Here is a 25,000-nt window from a genome sequence, read left to right on the forward strand (position 1 = left end):
AACTGACTCTGAGTCAGATTTCACTCGACACACTGCGACTGTGTGGGTGGTTTTCAACTGCCAGTGTTCAGATGTGTGTGTGTGTGTGTGTGTGTCTGCACCGCTGTATGTAAGTGTGTGTGTGTGTGTGTGTGTGATTATTAGCCTGGTAATTAGGCCTCGTCGTCTGCCGTCTCTCTCTCTCTCTCTCCCCCGCTCGCCCTTTTGAAGTGTCTTCCTCCTCCTCTGGACTACCCACAATGCACTTGGAGACACCCAGGAGGGCAGAGGAAGTGACGGGCGGGCGGGGGGGGGGGTGTCGGGTTGATGGGAAGCGGAGGGGTGTGTGTGTGTGTGGGGGGGTGCGACTGGTTTGGGGGTTCGGGGAGCGGGAATGTGGGTCAAGATGTGTGTGTGATGATGAAAGAGAGAGAGAGAGACGCTCTGTGTCTCTCTGTCGCTGCCAGAGCGCTGGATCGCTTTTCATCATGAATTCCCAGCACACATCGTTCACACAGGCCAGATGCTACACACACACACACACACACACACACACACACACACACACACACACACGTCACATGAGCGTCTCTTTGTTTTGGTGTGCTGCAGAGATAATACCCGTCTCTGTTACACTCCTCTGTACGGAGACAAAGAGCGCTTATCTCGCGTACAGTGTGTGTGTGTGTGTGTGTGTGTGAGAGAGAGTGTGTGTGTGTGTGTGTGTAAGTGTGTTTATACAAAGCAGACAGTCACTTCTTATTTGCGTTTCGAGTTTTATGAGCTGAATTTTCAGGCTTGTTAGCTGCAATTTTCTCTCCCTTTTTTTTTCCATCACTGTGTGTGTGTGTGTGTGTGTGTGTGTGTGTCTTTAGCACTTGTGTAGGGGAAGTGTGTCATGCAGGCTATGGTGGCCTTATCACCATACAGATCTGATGACGCGCACACACACACACACACACACACACACACCACGATCTGGGAGAGAAATATGAGAAGACTGTAAAACAAACCTCTGTGTGTGTGTGTGTATGTGTGTGTGTGTGTGTGTGTGTGTGTGTGTTTTTTTCCTGCTTCACATTCACCGGGGGGGGGGGGGAGCGGGTTCGGACCGGCGACCTCCAGCTCACAAGTCACTGAGTTTTTCACCGAGTTCAGAGGAAGTTCAACTGGAAGGTGTATATAATATAATAATAAGTAACTTTATGTATATAGAAATTTATATAGAAACTCAAAATATTACTTGCAAAAAGCATAAAAAAATCAAATCTAAAAAAGAATAATAAATCAACTTATTCGTAAAGCATTATATTTATTTACTGTATTTAAAAAGTTACAAAATGCAAAGTGCTTAACAGGCAGTAAAAAGAAACTTAGCAGAGATACATGTAGAGTTATTTCATGTATATATAGGACAGAATAAGATGGTTAAATGTGTGTGTGTGTGTGTGTGTGTGTGTGTGTGTGTGTGTGTGGTTGCGGTCACACAGCCCGACACTGATTGATGAAACGATTAGAGGGAATCCAGCGTCGCGCCACGCAATGTCACCAGTGAGGAATGACCAAGGTGTGTGTGTGTGTGTGTGTGTGTGTGTGTGTTCAGACAGGCAGATGGTGTCTCATGAGTATGCATGACCTTGAAGGAGAGAGAGACACAGACTGAAACAGAGAGAGAGAGAGAGGAGAGGGAGAGAGGGGGAGTGGCTATGAAATCAACCTGATTTGCTCGAGTCCCAAGTCAGTCTCAAGTCTAAATGTAGATTACCAAGTCAAGTCCAAGTCATTAATATCAAGTCTCAAGTCTAAATGTAGAACAGCAAGTCAAGTCAGAACAAATCCAGAGTCCAGTATCAATTTAATATCTTAAAGAAAACTAAATATCTAGGACTTTTCAATGCAATATGGTTTTAATAGGATAAAAACTTGGTAAGAGCATCATGAGTTTGATTTCTATAATCAGTTTCAACTTCAATAAATTCAATCATTCCATACAAATTCAGAAAACAGAATTTAAATTCAGTCGTCCGCTGGAACAAATCTCATCACTTTCAATCTAAGTCATTTACACAAACACAAGATCTCAAGTCAAGACTTTAGAAACCTTTTCAAGTCATCAAAGTACAAGTCAGAGTCAAGTCCCAAGTCACCAGAACCCAAGTCAAGTCAAGTCTCAAGTCTTCTCTTCATGCATCAAGTCAAGTCTCAAGCTATTCAAACTGTGACTCGAGTCCAAGTCATGTGACTCGAGTCCCAGAGAGAAACAGAGAGAGAGATGGTAGATGGAGGGATGAGCTGCGTTGCGGGGGTCAGTTTGTTTTCTGCTGTGGGTCAAGCGGGGCGGGCGGGGCGTTGCTGCTGTTTCCTCACTGCATTTCCTCCACTTACCCAACACACCCCTTCCTCCCCTGCTCACAGTCCACCACACACACACACACGCACACACACACACACACACACATACTGGGCGTTACCGCGGCAACACAATGAGCAGGGAAACCGGCCTAAGGGAGATCGAGCAAGGTGTTTCCTGTGACCTGAACGACTGCTGCGTCATCACACACACACACACACACACACACACACACTATTCTGGAACCATACCTGTGTGTGTGTGTGTGTGTGTGTGTGTGTGTGTTTTCAGACACAGCCAAGACAGATTAAGCTCATCTATTGGCTGACCTGACTCCAATTAGAGTTCATTCATTTTCTCCCTATGTAACTCTGAGTGTGTGTTTGTGTGTTTGTGCGTAACTGAAGACGGCGGTGTTCATGTCTGAAGGATTTATTCATGCTTAATTCATGCGTTATTCATGCTTTATTCATGTTTAATTCATGTGCTGTTCAGGCGTTTGCAGAGTGGATGAATATTGGATTAAAAGCAGCGTTAGTTTATTCATGAGCGGAGATATTTCTGACTGTTCAGGAGCTTCTGGAATCCCCCGCTGGGCTCCGAGATTTCCTCTAGGACACACACCTACACACACACACACACACACACGCACAGAATGTACCCATTTATGCAGTACAAACAACAAAACAACCCTCTCCATGCTGTGTGTGAGTGTGTTTATTTGTGTATCGGTCCATTAATGCTGAATACTGACCTCTCTGTGTGTGTGTGTGTGTGTGTGTGTGTGTGTGTGTGTGTGTGTGTGTGTGTCCTGCAGGCCTGCGCTGCCCTGCCATGGAGAAGATGAAGCGGATTAAGAGACGTCTGTCGTTGACGCTGCGCTCCAGTCAAACCATCGACGAGTCTCTGTCTGAACTGGCTGAGCAGATGACCATCGAGGACGGAGGCACCAAGGACAACGGTCAGTGTGTGTGTGTGTGTGTGTGTGTGTGTGTGTGTGTCAGGATATCCACAGAATCTGACTGATTTAGTGTTTAGATAATGTCAGCTTGTTAGCTAGCTAACCATAGTATCTGGTCAGCTAACATCACTGTCTTGTTGTTAACACATCTGATTAGCACACTAGCTAACGTAGCTAGTAGCAGCTAGCGTTAGCATGTTCACATTAACATCAGTGTGTTTGCCGGCTAGTTAGCTAGCTAACAGTTTGTTCAGGTTAACTGAGCTGACTCTTCTCAAGCTACAACTCAGAGTGTTTTGGAGTAGAGACTAGGGCTAAAGACAAGACAGTTTACTGTGTCACAGTAACCAAATCCACCTTATCACACTATTCACTTTTACTGAGAACGTTACTGAATGGATCTACAGCCACACCACAACAAGCTGACTCAGCTGCTTGCTACAGATTTACACAATTCTACAATGTTCCTCCATCATGGAGACACAGCTGGTTGCTATGGAGATTTGTGACGCAACTGCAAAGCCTCTATATCCTGTTTTTACCAGCTATTTGAATGTTTAATTCGTCTTAAATTAAATTCCAGGTAGCATCATAAAGGTCTTAAAGTCTTAACTTTAGCTTTCTGAAACGTACAGCTGCCCTGCTGTGTGTTTGGCAGTTTACATTTTCTATGGATGTTAGCGAGTCAGATAATCAGATATCTAGAGAGTCCAGTGAAGCACGGTGGCCTGCTGGTTGGACCGTCCCGTCACGGAAATGTCACGGGTTTGATTCCCACAACATACAGTATGTGTCCGTCAGCAGCCGTGTGTCCTGCCACCAACCTCCCACCTGCTCACACACTGCAGGCTGTCCTGCATCAGAGCGTCTGCTTAGTGTCTGAAATGTCAATGGATACATGCACACACACACATACACACACACACACACACACACACACACACACACACACACAGCTTTTATTATCCCAGCAGCTCTCAGTGGCACTTAAGTTATGACATAGTCAAGTTAATAGAGCCAGGCTGCTGATGGGCGAGAGAGCAAGAGACATATAGGTTAAAGAAAAAGAGAGAGAGAGAGAGTGTGTGTGTGTGTGTGTGTGTGTGTGTGTGTGTCGCAGCTGTAATGGACTGTCAGTGAGCCGCTCTCTGTCTCCTTATGTAACAGGAGTAAGAGCAGGGATAGGCACTCAAACACACACACACACACACACACACTCTCTCTCTCACACACACACACTCACACACACACTCACACACACTCTCAGATAGCAGTGAAGCCTGCATAAATGAGAAGGTGGCAGATAGAGAGATCGAATGAGCACACACACACACACACTCACACACACACACACACACACTCCTGGACTCCTCTATGTTATGTAACTTTGATTTCGGCACCGAGGCGCAGCATCTCTCTGATGATCTGCTAGTTTGACGGACACATGAAAATGATTGGCTGCCACCTTTGATTGACAGCCGGCAGAATTAAAACGACACACACACACATCCATCTATCACATCACATTACATTACATGCTGTTTTCCAGTTCAGGCGTTGAGCTGATGTTCCTGTCCAGACTCCAGTGAGAACAACAGTAGAATAAACTTTAATTCCTGGATCAGCAAGAAAGAGAAGCAGCCAATAGAAAGGACTGAGTATCAAGAACCGGTTCCACTTTAGTCCTGGTTCCAAATTGCCCAATTCACCGAAATCGATAAGCGACCGCACTAACGATTCCTCTTATTGATCATTAAGCATTTTGAACAGCTGGATGCTTCTCCAGTACGACCTTTTTGACCCTTCCGGTGTGCCGTCAATCTCAAACGATGACGTAATCTTCCTCCTTTCTTTAGAAACCAGGGTCCGCCATTTTGTACCAGTGTCTGAATTCTCAACGGTTAATTTAATTCACTATGGCTCCGTCCACACTGTGACTAAATACAGTTGTCTCTCCTCATTGGAGCTTAATCCTGTTCAGTTCACACACAGTTCAGTTATTAAGGAGAGAACTGAACTCACTACCTGAAACCTCAGGTACTGACACTGAATTTGAGAGCGGATTCTGTTAGTCTGAGTAGAACCAGAACCGGACCGGACAGCTGGTTGTTACGTGACGTTAAGGCTCAACACTCGTTACGTTACGTAACATTATCACCGTTATTTGAAAGAGACGGAGGTTAAGTGTTGTGAGACATTCTCACATTCTCTATCCAGTCTGGTTGAAAGTATAAAGTCCATGTGATGGGAAAAGAGAACATGACGCCGCTGTCTGTGGCGGTTTACTAAGATCTGATGGATAAACTGACGCCTCTGGTTACTGGTGTTACTGGTGTCCAGTAAACTGAAAACACAGGCGATGGTAGCCGCCATATTGGCCTGAAGTAAACGTTACTATGGTTACAGACATTATTTACAGCCATCGCGAGGTCGGAGGAGTGGAGTGACTCCTGTTACTCGTACACACTCCGCTCTGCTCCAGTGTGAACCATAATATGCAAATTCACTCTCATTCATAAATTCGGTTGTCTCTACCGAATTGATTCCTGACGTGTTTGTGTTGTTGTTGTTGTTGTTGTTGTTTCAGAGCCGATCGTGAGGAACGGCCGCCCCCCCACCTCCCACAGCATGCACTCCTTCCTGCACCAGTACACCGGCTCCTTCAAGAAGCCGCCGCTCCGCCGGCCGCACAGCGTCATCGGCGGCACCCTGGGGTCCTTCATGGCCATGCCCCGCAACGGCAGCCGCCTGGGTGAGACACACACACACACACGCACAGACACACACACACACACACACACACACACACACACAGAGAAACATATATACATCCAGATACACATAAGTAGACTGTACATGCACATGAACATGCAAAGTAATGCCACCGCCATCCCAGTGGCCATATGGATCTCTCTCTGTCACACACACACACACACACACACACACACACACACACACACAGAAGGAAGTGAGCAGTGGGAGAGCAGATGGCGACCAGGAACAAACAGGAAGTGTGTCACAGCCCTGAGATTTCCCGTCCTCCTGCTCACGTTCGCCAACACACTCCTGCCAGAGTGACACATCTTTGACTCTCTGGACTCCTGCTGGGTGTCATTTCCACGAGGCGGCCTCCCTCCTCGCCCTCAGCGGGCCTGTTGTCACCCGAGGGTGGCGGCCGGATGGAGGATTCAGTCAAACATGACGCAGTTTCATGTTGGAACCGATTCATCGACACAGCAGTCGGTGTTCTTTTTCTATCCTGAGGGTCGGACATGAGATGGTTTTGAGAAAATTTAAAGGTCCATCTGGTGTAAAGCGGGACTCCTCTCCTCTGTGATGATAAAGGAGTTGGATGTGTATCTAAACATGGTGAAAGTATCAAAACTAAATCCACACAATCCATATTAGAAAAGCGAGCCTCTAAACGAGCCGTTTGGACTTCCGTAACTTTGTGGCGTCACAAAGGTTCGCTCATTATCATTTCTGTAAGAAATAATAGACTAACAAAGTGTTTTTTTCAAAGCGGTCGAGCGGTCGTCATCGTTTATTACCGGAGAGTTTTCCCTACCTGTAGCCGCCGGGCCGCGGCGTCTCACGTTTCACTCTCGAAACGGTTAGCCGATCGGAACGGAGGGTCGTTAATATTAATGAGCCTTAAAGACACGGAGACAGAAACGGCCTGTTCTTGGTAAGGCTCAGAGAGATGCTGGAAAATGAACGTGGAGAAATGGATTGAGAGTGTTTTTGGTTCATGACACCACACACACAGCTTTGAATGGACCTCAAGACACAAAATAAAACTCTGGAAAGTGGAGAATACTATTTTCCTTGTGAAATAATGTATTTGCAGCCTCTGGGCTTCTTTGAATATTTAATCAGGTAATATAGCCTGAGGAGGGAAATTAAAAATCATCATTTGAAAGGATATGTGGAAACTTTATTGATCCCTGGGGGGAAATCGGCTCATTGCCGAAACAAAATGGATAGAAAGTACAACAGGGGGAAAACAGAAAATAGAATGTAAGCACAAAATAGAATATAAAATAAACAATAAAAGCAGTAAAAACAATAAAACCTAAAAAGACAGTGGGCAGTATGGGAGAGATTATGGATGTTTTTTATGCTCATGTGCAGTTAGACAGTAATTCAGTACAGTTGATGATTTCAGAATTGGAAGAAGTGCAGATAGAGATTTAGTTATTTCATTTCCCTCTCTGAACAAAATGTTTTGAGAGGTTTTTTTTATTGTGTTCATTCGATATTTTATGTTTAAGTAATAAACATTAACGGCTGCTGTTGCATTATGGATTTCATAGCCTGTATGATTAGAAACAGTTGAATATATCGGACAGAAGGCAGAGCCGATGCTGCCTCAGTGGAAACACTGGTAACACTTTAGAGGGGAAACCTTAACTATTAATAAGTTTCTTATTAACATGCATATTAGTACTCATTGATGACTTATTAGCACCTTCGTATTCTACAAGTATAGCCCATTAACTCTGGAGGAGGAAGTTGTTGGACATGAACTGGAGTCTTAGTCTGCTTTGCACTAAGCTCTAATGAGGAAGCTGTTGAGGGAAAACACATAGTTAATGGTCTATACTTGTAGAATACGATAATGAACCAATACACTACTAATATGCATGTTAATAAACAACTTGTTAACAGTTAATATGTGTTCCCTACGGTTTTTGAAGAGAAGAAGAAGAACTGGGGCAAGAAAGATGAATGAGAAATGCACAGAAGTGATAGAGAGAAGGAAATGGAGAAATGGATCTTTGGGAGGTTTTCAAAGAGAGAGAGACAAGTTGGAGAGGAGGAGGAGGAGGAGGAGGTGAAGGAGAGATGCATGGTGATAGGGAAGAAAAGAGGGAGGAAAACAGGAAGAGAAAGAAATATTTGAAGGTTTTTGTCCAGAAAGAGGAAGAACGGGAAACGAGAATAGGAGGCGTAAGGAAAGATATGTAGAAGCGGAGTGCAGGATAAGGTGCTAATAATGACTAATAATGAACCAATACACTACTGATGTGCATGTTAATAAGCAGCTTATTAACAGTTAATATGTGTTCCCTGCGGTTTTTGAAGAGAAGAAGAAGAACCGGGGCAAGAAAGGAGAAACGCTCTGCAACTTCAGAAAAACGATGCAAATTCAAAAACACAAACGGAAACCCAGAGCAAACACAACAACGGAGACATGTCGCAATTTCTGTTGCATGTTTTTGACTTTGCATAATTTCTGAATTTGCAGCATGTTTCCTCATAATGTATCTGCTTTGGCGTTCTGCAGCAAGTTTTCTTCATGTGCGGCACGTTTCCGTTGTTGTTTGCTTTGGGTTTTCGTACGTGTTTTTTGAATTTGCATCGTTTCAGAAGTTGCAGCGTGTTTCTCCTAAAGCAGCAGTTGTTCTGGGCCGCTGTAGCTGCGTTTGGCCTCGTCAGCCACTGTAGTTTCCTCATCTAAAAACATTTTCAGAGAGACAGACGGTGAGAGAGAGGATGTCAAATTCCAGGACTTTTCCATGACTTTCCATAACCGAGTTCGAGTAAAACCATTCTTTCCTGGTTTGCTGATATTTCTTTTTTGTATACCTTATTGTGTCACTGTTCCATATTCAATTCACTTTACATTTCTGTTGATAGACACATTTCTATAATCTTACATATATTTTGCATTCAGTACGAAAAAGTGGGGAAAAATCATGACGCATATAATTCATTAAAAAATGTAAAATAAGGAAAATGAAAAACGAAAAAGGAAGAAAAAAACATTCCATTTGATGTAAATAAATATTCAAGGGGTTTACAATATACAATTCCATTATTTGTCATTCAATAGAAAAATGTTTATGTTATTTCTTTAAGTTTTACCGTTTGTTCTTGCTGTGCTCTTTTACGTGATGTGTCGTCGTTAGAGAGTCCGTCTAAAACGCATCGTATCAGTAAGCGATCGGACCGCTGATCAGCTGATCACGCGGTTACAAAATCAGTAATCAAGAGTCGACCCCAAAAACCCTGATTGGTGCTTCTCTTAAGCTGATGTTTGTAGAGTTTTGGTGCAATGAAGGAAGCCTTAACATCGACCCTGGCCTAGATAGAGGGCCTTGGATGAAAGCAGGACAGTTATATGGGACACGTCGACGTCCAACTCACCGCTGCTGCACCGAGTTTAACAGAAAAGCCGCCGAAGACGATAGAAAGAAGGAAGGAGTGACAAACGGGGGGAGAGAAGAAGAGCGTAATGAGGTGTGAACTCTCAGAAGTGAGGAAGAAAGCTTTGCAGGGAGGTGAGTTCAGATAAAGGAGGGATGTGTGGAGATGAGAGGGAAAGAAAGATGACAGAAAGCACGGAGAGAAAGAAAACTGCGAGGGGTTTTCCGACGAGAGGAAGAAGTGGGGCAGGAGAAGATGAAGGGGAAGAAAAGAGGGAGGGGGAATCGGAAGAGAACTTTTGGCGGTTTTCGAAGTTGGATAGGAAGAAGTGAGGGAGAGATGTGAGAAGGAAAGAAAAATCGGAAGAGAAAGAGACTTTTGGGAGCGTTTTTGGAACGAGGAAGAGAGGGAGGAGAGATAGGAGGAGATAAAGGAGAAGAAGAAAAAGTAGGGACAAATGCAAGAGATCTTTTGGATGCTTTCAAAAACACGCAGACAAGTTGGAGAGGAAAGGGTAAAGGAGAAGCGAAAGGGAAAGAAAGGGAGAGTGAAGATTTTTGCAAGAGGGGAAGAGACGGAGAAAACGTGGGATAGAAGTAGGTCGGGGAGGGAAGTGTAGAAGCGAAAGGGAGAGAAACGAGAAGGGGGAAAGTTTTGCGAGGTTTTTCGAAGAGAGGAAGTGGGACAAGAAAGATGAACGAGAGACGCACAGAAGCGATAGAAGAGAAGAGGTTTTAAAAGAGAGAGAGACGAGAAGGAGAGATACGTAGACGTGATGGGGAAGAAAAGAGGGAGGAGATTGGGCAGGGGAAAGTTTTTGCAGAGAGAGGGAAAGAGACGGAGAAAACAGGATAGAAGGAGGTAAAGGGAGGGAAGTGTAGAAGCGAAAGGGAAAGAACGAGGGAGAGAAATGAGAAGAGAGACGGGTTTTTGAAGAGAAGAAGAAGAAGAAGAAGTGGGGGCAAGAAAGACAAGTTCAAGAGAAGAAGAATGGGAAAGGAGAGTAGGAGGCGTAAGGAGAGATATGTAGAAGCGACAGGGAAGGAAAGAAGTAGAGAAATGGGAAAAGAAATAGATCTTTGGGAGGTTTCTGGAAAGAAGAAGAAGAAGAAGAAGAGAGGGAGTTGGGATAGGAAGAGGTAAAATGAGTACAAGCGATGGGGAAGGAAAGAGAGAGAGAGAGAAATGGGAAGAGAAAGAAATCTTTGCGAGGTTTTTGAAGAGAGAGAGGGGAAGAGAGAAAGACGAGTTGGGGTCAGGAGGGAGGGAGGGAGGGATGTGCAGAAGCGAAAGGGAAAGAAAGAGGGAGAGAAAGAAAAGTGAAGTTCTCGAAGACGGGAAGAAGCGGGGCGAGAAAAGGTGAATGAGAGATGCAGAAGTAGAAGAAAGAGAAGGAAAGAAATTGATCTTTTGGGGGTTTTCAGAGAAGAAGAAGTTGGATAGCTGGAGGCGAAGGAGAGGTGCGTAGAAGCGATAGAAAAGAGGGAGAGAAAGATTTGGATAGGAGGAGAGATGAAAATGCAGAAGGGGAAGAAATGGGAAAAAAAGAAGAGAAGTTTTTGTAAGATGGGAGAGGAGGAAGAAAAGGAGGGATGCGTAGCAGCGACAAAGAAGGAAAGAAGAAGAAAAGAGTGGTGTATATACATGACAGCACAGCACACACCGTCACCCTTCTCTTCTTCTTCTGCACATCCCTTCTTTACCTCCATCTCTTCTCCCTCGGGTTTCTTTTTCCTCCCTTTTTCTGCCTCCTTTCCTAGATTAACTCACCTACCCTTCCTTCTCCTTCCTCTTCCTCTCTCTCTCTACAAACCCTTTTCCTTTCTCTCCCTCTCTTCTTCTTCTCTGCATCCTTCCTTTTCCCTCCTCCATATTCCACCATGTCTTCTTCTTCTTCTCTCTCTCCATCTCTTTTCTTCCGGTGTTTCCGCTCTGCTCTGTCATGTTTGATGACAGACTGCAGCTCTGAAGGTGTTGACGCACTGATGACAGGGAAACAGCTCAGACACGGCTACTCATTAACTGTGTGTGTGTGTGTGTGTGTGTGTGTGTGTGTGTGTGTGTGTGTGTGTGTGTGTGTGTGTGTGTGGTTTGTTCATCAGTGTATTTTGCCCCCCTCCTGCTGTGCTGGTAGTTTTACGGCCCTGGGGGAAGCGGGGCAGGTCGGAGCGTTTAATCTTTGGCCTCAGGGGTTACAAGGGTCTGAGAGGAGAGAGAGGAGAGAGAGGGAGGGAGAGAGAGACAGAGAGAGAGGGAGAGAGAGAGGGAGGGTGGGGTCGGACAGTCGGTTGTAAAGTTAGTCTGTGTAGGAAAAGGTGCTTATTATACCCGTTCCTCCCTGCTGCCTAACTGTTCCCGTGTAAAACCTCTGAGACGGTTCAGCTCAAGTGTTTTTGAAGGCTGATAGCAGCAGCAGTAGTAACAGTAACAGTAGTAGTAACAGTAACAGTAGTAGTAGTAGTAACAGTAACAGTAGTAGTAGTAGTAGTAGTAGTAACAGTAACAGTAGTAGTAACAGTAACAGTAGTAGTACTCATATTTCTGGACTCAAGCTGCTGACTGACAGTGTTTTATGCAGATATTCAGTGTCTTAAATGTGACTGTTTTCATGACAAAATCCCAGAATTTCCCAAGTATTCAGTGTTTCCCCCTCAATTTTATTCTTCTATCTACTGAAACCCAAGATAATACTACTACTAATACCACTACTACTACTACTAGTAGTACTACTACTACTACTACTGCTATTATACTGCTACTACTACTACTACTGCTATTATACTGCTGCTACTACTACTGCTACTACTGGTACTACTGCTATTATACTGCTACTACTACTACTACTGCTATTATACTGCTGCTACTACTACTACTACTACTAGTACTACTGCTATTATACTGCTACTACTACTAGTACTACTGCTATTATACTGCTACAACTACTACTACTACTGCTATTATACTGCTACTACTACTGCTACTACTACTACTAGTACTACTGCTATTATACTGCTACTGCTACTACTACTACTACTACTATTATACTGCTACTACTACTACTACTACTACTACTACTACTAGTAGTACTACTGCTATTATACTGCTGCTACTACTACTACTACTACTATTACTATTGCTACTACTGCTATTATACTGCTACTACTACTGCTACTACTGCTACTACTACTACTACTACTACTACTACTACTGCTACTACTACTGCTGCTGCTACTACTAGTAGTAGTTAAATTACTACTTCTGCTACTACTACATATATTTATATGTATATCTATTTCCATGTATTTCTATGTATTTCTGTATATTACTATGTACTTCTATGTATTTCCATGTATTTTCTATATATTTACGTGTATTTCCATGTATTTTCTATATATTTACGTGTATTTCCATGTATTTTCTATATATTTCCATGTATTTCCGTGTATTTCCATGTATTTACTGTCTCTTCTCCTCAGACATCGTGCATGAGAACCTGAAGATGGGTTCAGACGGGGAGAGCGACCAGGCGTCCGGGACGTCTTCAGACGAGGTTCAGTCTCCCACCGGCGTGTGTCTGAGGAACCGAGTCCACCGCCGCATCTCCATGGAGGTGAGACACACACACACACACACGCACACACACACACACACACACACACACACACACACTGCACAGTAACAGCAGAAATGGCTTTTATGAGGAGTCTGCATTCCTCCTCCACCCTCCCCTCCTCTCCCTCTCCTCTGATCTTCAGCTCCTCGTCTCCTCCCGCTCGGCCTCATGGGAGCTCTGTGGGGTGTGTGTGTGTGTGTGTGTGTGTGTGTGTGTGTGTGTGTTGGGGTGGGGGGGGGGGTCTCTCTCTCTCTTAATGGGCTCTCAGTGTCTGGGTGTCATGATACTGATAGGAGTGAAGTGGAGGGAGGTGAAGAGAGTCGGGCGATAATCTCTGCTGCTGATGTTTGGACGGTAATCTGTGACACGCTGACAGAGAGCATGCTGGGATAGGAAGCTGACAGAGTTCAGACAGAAAGCCGGCGACTGGCAGAAAAATGAAAGTCTGATGAAAATCTCTTTAATACGTCATGTACTCAGCAGTGTAACAACATGTTTTAATGAAGCCATCTGAACGGTGTTACACTGTTTTAAATACATGATGTATTCAAGTATTCAAGTATCTACACAGTAATATTGTGTACTTATAATATTTTTCCATAGGTTAACACAGGTTAATACAGTGGAATAAAGCCATTGTAAAGTGTTACAAATTATTAAAAATATATATTAAAAATCAGTTATTTTCAGAAAAGGGCTTTTGTTTCTTAAAAATCTTTTCCTCAAATCACTTGAATCAATCTTGAATCAATTTGATAATATTTTCAATGATATATATAATGTATAATTTATATAATGTATAATTTATGTAACAGAAACTCATGTCAGCTTCAGAGGAGTCGGTCCTAAAATAACTCACATCAGTTTCCAGGTTAAGAAATTAACTTTTCTCCCAGAGGGATTTTTATGCCCTTGATCTGATTTCTGGGGGCGTTTTGGGGAAATTTGACTGAACTTCATTACTGAAACTTTACTGAACATTTGCTTTGCTTACTGGCAAATAATCACTCAATATGCAACGCTCAGATTTGCTTTAACTTGTTTCCCACTGCTGGAACCAGTCCGTCCTCCCTGCTGTTCACCCTGCTGGTTGTTTTATCTCTCCAGTCCAGTATCAATTCAAGAAAACTAAATATCTCGGACTTTTCAATGCAATATGGTTTTAATAGGATAAAAACTTGGTAAGAGCATCATGAGTTTGATTTCTAGAATCAGTTTCAACTTCAATAAATTCAATCATTCCATACAAATTCAGAAAACAGAATTTAAATTCAGTCGTCTGCTGGAACAAATCTCATCACTTTCAATCTAAGTCATTTACACAAACACAAGATCTCAAGTCAAGACTTTAGAAACCTTTTCAAGTCATCAAAGTACAAGTCAGAGTCAAGTCCCAAGTCACCAGAACCCAAGTCAAGTCCAGTCTCAAGTCTTCTCTTCATGCATCAAGTCAAGTCTCAAGCTATTCAAACTGTGACTCGAGTCCAAGTCATGTGACTCGAGTCCCCACCTCTGGTTTCTGCTGCTTCAGGCTGTGAACTTGCATGTTTCCTGATCAAAACCCGCTTTGTTTTCTCACCCAGAATGCACTGGAAACAATCCTCTTGCCATAGACTCCTACAAATCAGCTACGGTGGCCCACGGGGGCCAGCTCTAGTCCTGTTCACACTTGAATATTTGACAACTAAACTAAAATTAACTAAAATGCGAACAGGGTGAAATGGAGAAAAAGCATACTCAAGATTATCAGGGGACTTTTTGCTCGCTCATTTTTAATTTCACAGACATTTTCTGATGTTTCCAGTCAGTTTTGCCCCGAGTGTCTGTTACTATCTGACTGCTGTTTTCACATCACAGAGGTTTAAACAGCTGGAAACGTTCATTTATAAAAGCACATTTCATACACAAAGGCAATTCAAAGAGACATTAGATAAGAAACACAGGATAAGATAAATAAAAAAACAAATAATAACAGATAATATATTTTATTTTTTATTTTATTTAACCAGGAAAAACCTCTCAGTTTCAGACAGACTGCAGTAAAAACAAATACAGGAACAGAACAGACTACAGTGAACAATAAACTGTATCAGAAGCGAATGAATAAAATAATTAAAATACATAAAAAGAATTCAGGCAGTGCAGAAGAAAAAGGTTTAAAGCCTCGTTTAAAAAAAAATCGCTTCTGAGATTCTATTCTGCAAATAAAAACGTGGTGAAAGTTGAATTCAGTCGAGTTTATTTTCTTCTTTCTGAACATGGGAGACGGATGAAGGTTTGGATCTGAAGGAAATGGAGGCATCCTGCCCCCTGCTGGCAGAGCAGTGTGTGTGTGTGTGACAAAACTCACCTTGACAACACTGCCTCTCCATCACACACACACACACACACACACACACACACACACTCTCATACACACTGACCTATTTCTTCTTCATTCTGAGTGTTTATTTCATTCGACGGCGCACAAAAGAAGAGCCGCTCAAGGATCCGATGATAATCATTTGACTTGAAGTGCGCGCACACACACACACACACACACACACACAGGTTGAATTGAACACATAATCCCTGTTACACGAGCACAGGTGAGCTGCTGTGTGACAGTCAGTGAGCAGGTTAACGGCACAGCGCAGCCTGGTTTGACTTCATCACCATGAAAACAACCTTTTATTTTCCTGTGTGACTCGTCTGTGGCTCCGTTCACACTGCAGACGAACCTGTTCCCCTCACATGCAGCTTTAGGTAGGAAACTGTGATAATGTCTTCCACTACAGGTACTAGTTACTACAGCTGAAAGATATTAACAAAAAAATCTAATTGAGATTATTTGACAGAATATTGCAATTGCGATTCAGTTTTTCTTGTCGTAAATTTTTTACAACTTTACAATTGTTTATAGAAAAGTGATTTTGTCAAGACTTTAGAAACCTTTTCAAGTCATCAAAGTACCAATTCAAAGTATTGATAGTATCAATTCAAGAAAACTAAATATCTAGGACTTTTCAATGCAATATGGTTTTAATAGGATAAAAACCTGGTAAGAGCATCATGAGTTTGATTTCTATAATCAGTTTCAACTTCAATAAATTCAATCATTCCATACAAATTCAGAAAACTGAATTTAAATTCAGTCGTCCGCTGGAACAAATCTCATCACTTTCAATCTGAGTCATTTACACAAACACAAGATCTCAAGTCAAGACTTTAGAAACCTTTTCAAGTCATCAAAGTACAAGTCAGAGTCAAGTCCCAAGTCACCAGAACCCAAGTCAAGTCAAGTCTCAAGTCTTCTCTTCATGCATCAAGTCTATGTACTGTATGTAGTTTGTAGTCTCAAGCAATTAAAACTGAGACTCGAGTCCAAGTCATGTGACTGGAGTCTCCACCTCTTGCAATTGCGATTATTTGGCAGAATATTGCGATTTATATCATCACAAGTTTTTCTTGTCGTAAATTTTTTAGAACTTTGAAATTGTTTTAAGTGATTTTGTTAAAAACAGTTACCGTTTTTTTTTTTGTTTGTTTGTTTTTTCATATTTAGAGATTAGATTATCTTTTATTGGAGAAATTTGTCTTGGGCATTCGAGAGAACACAGGTGACGGAGCAGCACACAGCCTCTCCATATACACACAATATATCCGTATACGTGTACTATCAAACTACAGTTAACATTCAGTAACACACACAGATCCATATACACCAGAACATACACACCAAGAATATTGCGTGATGCCCTACACCAAGATATTGCACATTCCCCCAATAAAAGCCACAACTTTTCACCCCCCACCCACCCACCCAACACACACACACACACACACACACACACTTCATCTCTTACTGTTCAGTAGTTTGATAGTGGAACTAAGGAAAATTTATACCTGTTCAGTTATCTGTTAAGTACTCTGATATTACCCAGCCCTGCTCACATGTAAGTAATAAGTATATAAATCTGTATTTATATATCACCTGTTGAAACCAGGGTGACAAAGTGCGTCATAAACAAAAGGAGCAGCAGCAATCTAAAGGAAACTTAATAGAAATAAAGGAAATACCGACAAAAATCAGTGGAACATGAAGAGACGAGTTTTGAAGAACGGTTTCCCATGAGCCTCTGCTCTGACGTCCTCTGATCAGTGAGAACAGCAGAACGCTGCGTGGAGTCTCTTTTGTTCAGCTGTGATCATGCAGCCTACGTACGACTCGCATCCGAACACTCAGATCTAAATTTACCGGTGTTGCCATGACGATAAGTAAACCTTACATACAGACGGTTGTCCTCAGCTGCCTGCTGTTCTGCAAGTTTTACCTCAGACAACCTGTTTTTTTTTTCTATTTTTATTTCTACATGCGTCTTCCAGTTTGAGCACCATGTGACTCCGTGTGTTTCTTTGCCCTTCAGTCTTTAGAGAAAATATCCAACTTGTGAAAAAAGTCGTGAAATGAGCGTGAACTCTGAAACGCAGATTTACCTGCTGTGGACACGAATTACACTACCAGTCAAAAGTTTTTAAACACCACATTTTTCTTTATTTTTACTATTTTCTACATTTTAGAACAGTAGTAAAGACGTCAGAAGTATGAAATAAACAAATCAAAACTATCTTATATTTTAGATTCTTTGCCTTGATGGAAAGGCAAAGGCTTTGGAAAGAAATTCATACATAGGATCAACCTCACTATTTATATTTGTCTAAGAAACTCATTTCAAGCATTTAAGCAGAAGTCTTTAGATCAAAATGGCTTTAAGAGAATGAAGAACATAATGCATTTAATCAGGTGTTTAAAAAGTTTACTCCGCTCACATGTGTCTGTCCCACATCGCTCTCAGTTCATATCGGTGTCAGATTTGGGTTTCATCCTAAAATAGATATAAACAATCCCAAAAAACATCAGATATGAGCGGCAACAAAGTGTGAAGTCCTGCAGTGTGAACGGAGCCTGTTTGTGTCGGCACAGACTGAGAGTATGAGTTAGTATCAATATGTGTCAGAGGAGGGGACTCGAGTCACATGACTTGGACTCGAGTCACAGTTTGAATAGCTTGAGACGTGACTTGATGCATGAAGAGAAGACTTGAGACTTGACTTGACTTGGGTTCTGGTGACTTGGGACTTGACTCTGACTTGTACTTTGATGACTTGAAAAGGTTTCTAAAGTCTTGACTTGAGATCTTGTGTTTGTGTGAATGACTTAGATTGAAAGTGATGAGATTTGTTCCAGCGGACGACTGAATTTAAATTCTGTTTTCTGAATTTGTATGGAATGATTGAATTTATTGAAGTTGAAACTGATTATAGAAATCAAACTCATGATGCTCTTACCAAGTTTTTATCCTATTAAAACCATATTGCATTGAAAAGTCCTAGATATTTAGTTTTCTTTAAGATATTAAATTGATACTGGACTCTTGATTTGTTCTGACTTGACTTGCTGTTCTACATTTAGACTTGAGACTTGATATTAATGACATGGACTTGACTTGGACTTTGTAATCTACATTTAGACTTGAGACTTGACTTGAGACTTGAGCCTCAAGACTTGAGACTGACTTGGGACTCGAACAGAGTTGACTTGGTCTCACCTCTGGTGTGTATAAATAACCATCTTGTGGTTGTGGATGTTTTTCTTGCTGTTTCATCTGCTGATCTGTCTCATCATGAAGCTTATGAAGGTTTTGTTCAGCCGTCCTCTACTCTCTCTGGCAGTAGGAGGAGATGAGAGCGGGTTATTTTAGACTCTGTCTGTGTGTGTGTGTGTGTGTGTGCGTGTGTGTGTGTGTGGGTGGACTCAGTACATTGTCTTCTGCTGAGACGCACCACATTACTTCTAGACATTAGACACGTAGCAGCTTCTTGTCTCACACTTATCGAACAGCAGAGCAGCAAACATCTCTCATTAAAGGAGCAGTAAAGGGGCAATAATTCAGATTCCTGCCCCAAAACACCAACAGGCCATAATATATCTGATCGGGCTGATCGATACCAACGACTCATCGATCACTTCACCAGCTGCTGAGATTTCTGCCTTTCTGTTTTGGATCAAACCGCCTTGAAGCTTTATGATGCTCAGCTGTAAAAGGGAAGGGAAACAAAATAGGAAATGGACGATAAGGAAAGAAGGAAGATGTTTTTTATATATTTTTATTGGTCTGCATACTAATGTTTTTACATGTTTATTTGTCTGCTTACCTTTATATAGGCCCTCACTCTTATGTAAATTCATGTCAGCACTGTGAACTACAAGAGGTAGAAACAGAATTGCATTTTCTATTAGAATGTCCAAAATATGAAAATATATGAAAAAATATGCTTCCTAAAATTTGAAAGTGCATTTCCTAATTTCTATTCTCAAACTCCTGGTGGTTCCTGGGGAGGAGAGGACAGTGATACTTCCTGCCAGATATGTTTCATTGTGTTATAATCTCAGGGATGATAATTAGTAAAAATTGTCTAGGATGCATTGCATATTGAGTATTGTCCATGACATTGCATGGAATCAGTTTTTATAATTAGGAATTGAAACTGAAAACCGTGAGCAAGAATATAATAAATCAGACTCCCCCTCCAGTGGAGTCTCAGGCTCAGAAGCATCTTGTGATGTGGAAGCTGCCAGTTTGAAACCCTGAAAAAACCCTGAAAAAACCTTCCTGACGCAACAAGTCGCTCCGAAAACTAGAAAAGTTTGTTCTAGTTTCCACTTCAGCTGCACAGTGACGTCTAAAATGACCTCAGTTATTCTGCCAGATGTTGTGATCAGGATTATTACTTTCAGTGATCTGAGGAACAAAATTAATTCATTGCCTTTTGTGCATCTTATGAAAACATCCCGACTGTTTTCAACCACAGCGGGCTTTCAAAATGAAAATGTACAGTATATACTAATATTCTACAATATAACATAAGGCAGTTGGTGGACGCTTTTATCCAGAATGCCTCAAGTAATGACGACACTACATGACTACATGTATTTTTAGGCAGAAGTGGGAATGTTATTATTTGTGGAAGCTAATATTATGATATGTGAGTATAAACTGTGAATTGTGCAGTCTCAATTTCAACTTCATTTCTGACAAATTGCATTGAAAATCCATTATAGGAACATCAAATCATGAGCTGAGCCTCTCATGCTTCAAGTCTCAGTCTTTAACATGTTTTTGTGTGTGTATGTGTGTGTGTGTGTGTGTGTGTGTGTGTGTTGCAGGACCTCAACAAGCGTCTGTCCCTGCCGGCTGACATCCGCATCCCAGACGGCTACCTGGAGAAGCTGCAGCTGAGCAGTCCGCCCTTCGACCAGCCGCTCAGCCGCCGCTCCCGCCGCGCCTCGCTGGTCAGTCTGCGCACGTGTGTGTGTGTGTGTGTGTGTGTGTGTGTGTGTGTGTGTGTGTGTGTTACCTTTTTATCGCTCTGCGGTGTTCACATTCCTGTTAGCGCACTCCCTCGGCGCCGGTTGCCATGGCAACTGGGCCGGTGCGAGCCTCAGCTGGATTAATGTGGAGTCACGAGCATCTTCACATCCTGCCTCCAGCCTGTCAGACAGACCATAATACTCACAACAGTTTACTATGGAGCTGATTAAAGTGTTTCTACTGTGTGAAGAATTGGACTACAAATACAGAGATCCACTGTTGATCCAATAAAAGTGACACCGAAGGAAAAATCAACCCCAAAACTGCTATTGTTGATGTACTATTCATTCCTTCTCCATTCAGTAGTTAGTTGTGTTTTTCTTCTTGGTGGATAACCGGCCAATCGTAGACGAGGTGACGTCACCTCCAGATGTTTCCAGCAGCTGCAGTGGAGTTTGATATGAGAAAATGTTTCAGGATGTAAAACATCAGCGGTAAACGTCAGGTTTTGGTGTCAGTCCCTCAGAATCAAAGAGCGAGGGCTTCTTTCCAGAGCCGCCATTTTGCACCGAGAGACGTTCAACAATCATACAGGGAGAAATCCATCGTAGAAGAGGAGAGAGACCAGTTTCTCCACCACAGGAGCAGGAGAGAGACCAGAATGCACTGCAGCAGAGAGACAGGTTGAGGGTTTGAGGAAGGGGAAGCGGCTGCGATCAGAGACTCGTAAAACCCACAGCTGAAGAATCACACTTTCAAGCTTTTTCTCTGCCCACATGCCCAGGCAACATGTTCACACCACGTCTGAAAGGCATTCTGGGAAACGTAGTAAATCACTAACTTGCAGTAGAAGTAGACGAGGCAGGTTGAGGGAAAGTGGGTTCACCGGGAAAGTAAATTACAACGCTTCATCACTAAGTAACATCACAAACTGACGATGTTAGCGGACGTTTAACCTTATTTTCGGTTTAATTTCAGTCTTTTTTTCTCTCTCTACTCTGCAGTCGGAGATTGGTTTCGGGAAGTTGGAGACGTACATCAAGCTGGACAAGCTGGGAGAGGTCAGGAACACCTTCAGTCCCGTCCGACTCGCTCAAAAATTTGCTCCAAAAATGTCTTTAATCACTTATTTCCCAGGCTTGTCTCCCATTCCTGGCCATAGTTCTCTGTGTATGAATAACCACAGCGGCAGATTGCAGCTCAGTCTGGTTCAGTGTGGTGCGTTCGTGTGTAACCCGGCCTTGTGTGTTGCGTTCAGGGAACCTACGCCACGGTGTTTAAAGGACGCAGTAAGCTGACGGACAACCTGGTGGCGCTGAAGGAGATCCGCCTGGAGCACGAGGAGGGAGCGCCGTGCACCGCCATCAGAGAGGGTGAGACGCTGTTTCTGCTCTCACACCTGAACTCACCCGGCGGTTCTCAACGTGGGGTCCGGGGACCACCAGGGGGTCCTTGAGGGGGGTTCCAGGGGGTCCACAGCAAACTGATGAATCGTTAAACTTCAGCATTATTTCATTTACAAGAAGTGAACACAGTTAGAGAATGTAGAAGAATGTCTGTTCTGATCATAGTTTCTCTGTTATCTCTCTACCTACAATACAGACAGTCATGGGATTCTGGACAAAATCATATCTGACAATAAATATATTCTCAGATTTGAGTCCAAGAGGCAAAATCTCATGAATTGGGGGTCCGTTGTTTATTAAATTAGGGGTCCTTTATATGAAAAAGGTTGAGAATCACTGCACTAGATGATAGCTGCCATGATTTATACAATAAATGACGCTTTGTGAACAACCTGCATCAATCGAACAAGAGTTTCTATTGGCCGGCTGAGTGAATTCACAGGTCAGAGTTCACCAAATTTGAAGTGTGAAATTGATTTGCACCCGAAAGCGATTGTTTTTATTCGTCCTTTGCGTGGTTTTCAATTGACGTCAATGGGAAGTGAAGCAAATTTCCATGTAGGTTCGTGCCTTTACTCCTCCTTTCTACTTAATTTCATATTCTGATCAGGGATGTAGTGGAGGGTAAACCCCGCCTGAACTCAGGTTACACACCTCTTTCTTTATCCAGGTGTTTAGCGTGATATAAATGTTTCCCTTCTCTCCCCGTCTGCCTGCAGTGTCGTTACTGAAGGACCTGAAACACGCCAACATCGTCACGCTACACGACATCGTCCACACCGACAAGAGCCTGACGCTCGTCTTCGAGTACCTGGTAAGAGCTTGAGTTAAAATGAGCAAAAAAAAATATGGATTCCAGCATTAACAGACAGGGTGAGATTTGTGCAAAAAGGTGAATTATAAAACTTGTAAAGAAAAAATATCAGTTGTAAGTACTTCTGTGTGACGGCTCCCTCTCCTCCTGTGCAGGACAAGGATCTGAAGCAGTACATGGACGACTGTGGAAACATCATGAGCATGCACAATGTGAAGGTCAGTTCACTATAGTTTGAAATCTCACTCAACCTAGTCGAAACTTCTCAGTTCTGACGTCTTTGATTTCTTTTCCAGTCACTTTTTTTTATCTCACATCATGATCGTTATGGGATGGGATAGACGGATAAATCAGTTTGCTGATTTTAGTCTTTTATTAAAATTCAGATATCAGCCTGTCTGTATCCACCTCCAATGTGATGGATATGATGCAGTTTGTTTGATTAGGATAGGAGGCAGCGGGGCTTATGGGAAATGTAGTCTTAATGTGGAGAAACACTAGAACTAACAATATAACTGGTGTGAGATAGAGGAGAACAATCAGCTCCAACATGGACTCACTGGTTTACAGCAGAGGTGTGACCAAGCCAGCTTTGCTCGAGTCCTAAGTCAGTCACAAGTCTCAAGTCAAGTCAAGTCCCAAGTCTAGATTACCAAGTCAAGTCCATGTCATTAATGTCAAGTCTCAAGTCTAAATGTAGAACAGCAAGTCAAGTCAGAACAAATCAAGAGTCCAGTATCAGTTTAATATCTTAAAGAAAACTAAATATCTAGGACTTTTCAATGCAATATGGTTTTAATAGGATCAAAACTTGGTAAGAGCATCATGAGTTTGATTTCTATAATCAGTTTCAACTTCAATAAATTCAATCATTCCATACAAATTCAGAAAACAGAATTTAAATTCAGTCGTCCGCTGGAACAAATCTCATCACTTTCAATCTAAGTCATTTACACAAACACAAGATCTCAAGTCAAGACTTTAGAAACCTTTTCAAGTCATCAGAGTACAAGTCAGAGTCAAGTCCCAAGTCACCAGAACCCAAGTCAAGTCAAGTCTCAAGTCTTCTCTTCATGCATCAAGTCAAGTCTCAAGCAACTAAAACTGTGGCTTGAGTCCCACCTCTGGTTTACAGTCATTAGACCAAGGTAGAACTGTTAATTTCACCATGATATTGATATTGATATTGATTAGTAACATGACACGTTCTACACGTATGTTTTCCAGATCTTCCTGTTCCAGATCCTGCGCGGCCTGGCGTACTGCCACAGGAGGAAGGTCCTGCACCGAGACCTGAAGCCACAGAACCTGCTCATCAACGAGAGAGGAGAGCTCAAACTGGCCGACTTCGGTAAGAGGAGAGTCTCCAGGAGTAGGAACCCTGAAATATCACATTATTATTATGATGATTATGAGGTTTTAGCTGCCAGATCCAGGTATTTAAATCGTTTTTTGTTAATGGTGATACATGTAACATTTTTAAACATCAATATCATTGTCAAATTAATAGAGATATTTTGGTCTAATGACTGTAAACCAGTGAGTCCATGTTGGAGCTGATTGTTCTCCTCTATCTCACTCCAGTAGTATTGTTAGTTCTAGTGTTTCTCCACATTAAGACTACATTTCCCATCAGCCCCGTTGCTCACTGACGGCCTGGTTTGTTTACAGTAAATATACTAATGTCTCTAAATGAATGTGTTAATGACTTGCTGATGTTAACAGTCTTCATGCAGCCTCTCTGTCCCTGTCTCTGCTGGGTTGCCAGGTCTGGCGAGGGCCAAGTCCGTCCCGACTAAAACCTACTCCAACGAGGTGGTGACGCTCTGGTACCGGCCTCCGGACGTCCTGCTGGGATCCTCGGAGTATTCCACACAGATCGACATGTGGTACGAGCCTCACGCTCTCCATATTACCCATGATCCATCTGCAGGACGGCAGCGGCGATCTGAATCCATCGCCGGGGAATTCCCTTGCTGATGTTTTTTTTTTTGCCGTAATTTAAAATGTAGCACAGTGCAGGAAATATGATGCTCATGTTGATTTAAATTTATTGAGAGCCGGCATTTATTTAAACTACGACTATTTCTACTGCTTCTACTACTACTACTTCTACTACTGCTACTTCTACTATTTCTACTACCACTACTACTGCTGTTTGTAGTACTGCTACTGCTACTACTACTACTACTACTTCTACTACTACTACTTCTACTACTACTACTACTGCTACTACTACTATTTCTACTACCACTACTACTGCTGTTTGTAGTACTGCTACTACTGCTACTACTACTACTACTGCTGTTTGTAGTACTGCTACTACTGCTACTACTACTACTACTGCTGTTTGTAGTACTGCTACTACTGCT

At 42.5% G+C, this 25,000-nt stretch overlaps 1 protein-coding gene across 1 annotated transcript in view; it reads left to right on the forward strand.

The window, feature by feature from the left end:
• Nucleotides 1-25,000, forward strand: part of cdk17 (cyclin dependent kinase 17) — a 50,168-nt gene that overhangs the window by 19,650 nt on the left and 5,518 nt on the right. The window contains exons 2-11 of the mRNA XM_071898469.2: nucleotides 3,147-3,290; nucleotides 5,878-6,042; nucleotides 12,920-13,053; nucleotides 20,264-20,389; nucleotides 21,413-21,469; nucleotides 21,667-21,781; nucleotides 22,534-22,628; nucleotides 22,784-22,846; nucleotides 23,856-23,979; nucleotides 24,397-24,517. Coding sequence (XP_071754570.1) covers nucleotides 3,164-3,290; nucleotides 5,878-6,042; nucleotides 12,920-13,053; nucleotides 20,264-20,389; nucleotides 21,413-21,469; nucleotides 21,667-21,781; nucleotides 22,534-22,628; nucleotides 22,784-22,846; nucleotides 23,856-23,979; nucleotides 24,397-24,517 — 1,127 coding nt within the window. The 5' untranslated portion in view covers nucleotides 3,147-3,163. The remainder of the gene's footprint in view (nucleotides 1-3,146; nucleotides 3,291-5,877; nucleotides 6,043-12,919; nucleotides 13,054-20,263; nucleotides 20,390-21,412; nucleotides 21,470-21,666; nucleotides 21,782-22,533; nucleotides 22,629-22,783; nucleotides 22,847-23,855; nucleotides 23,980-24,396; nucleotides 24,518-25,000) is intronic.

The sequence above is a fragment of the Centroberyx gerrardi genome, chromosome 24 (genome assembly GCF_048128805.1).
Source record: "Centroberyx gerrardi isolate f3 chromosome 24, fCenGer3.hap1.cur.20231027, whole genome shotgun sequence".
NCBI lineage: Eukaryota > Metazoa > Chordata > Actinopteri > Beryciformes > Berycidae > Centroberyx > Centroberyx gerrardi.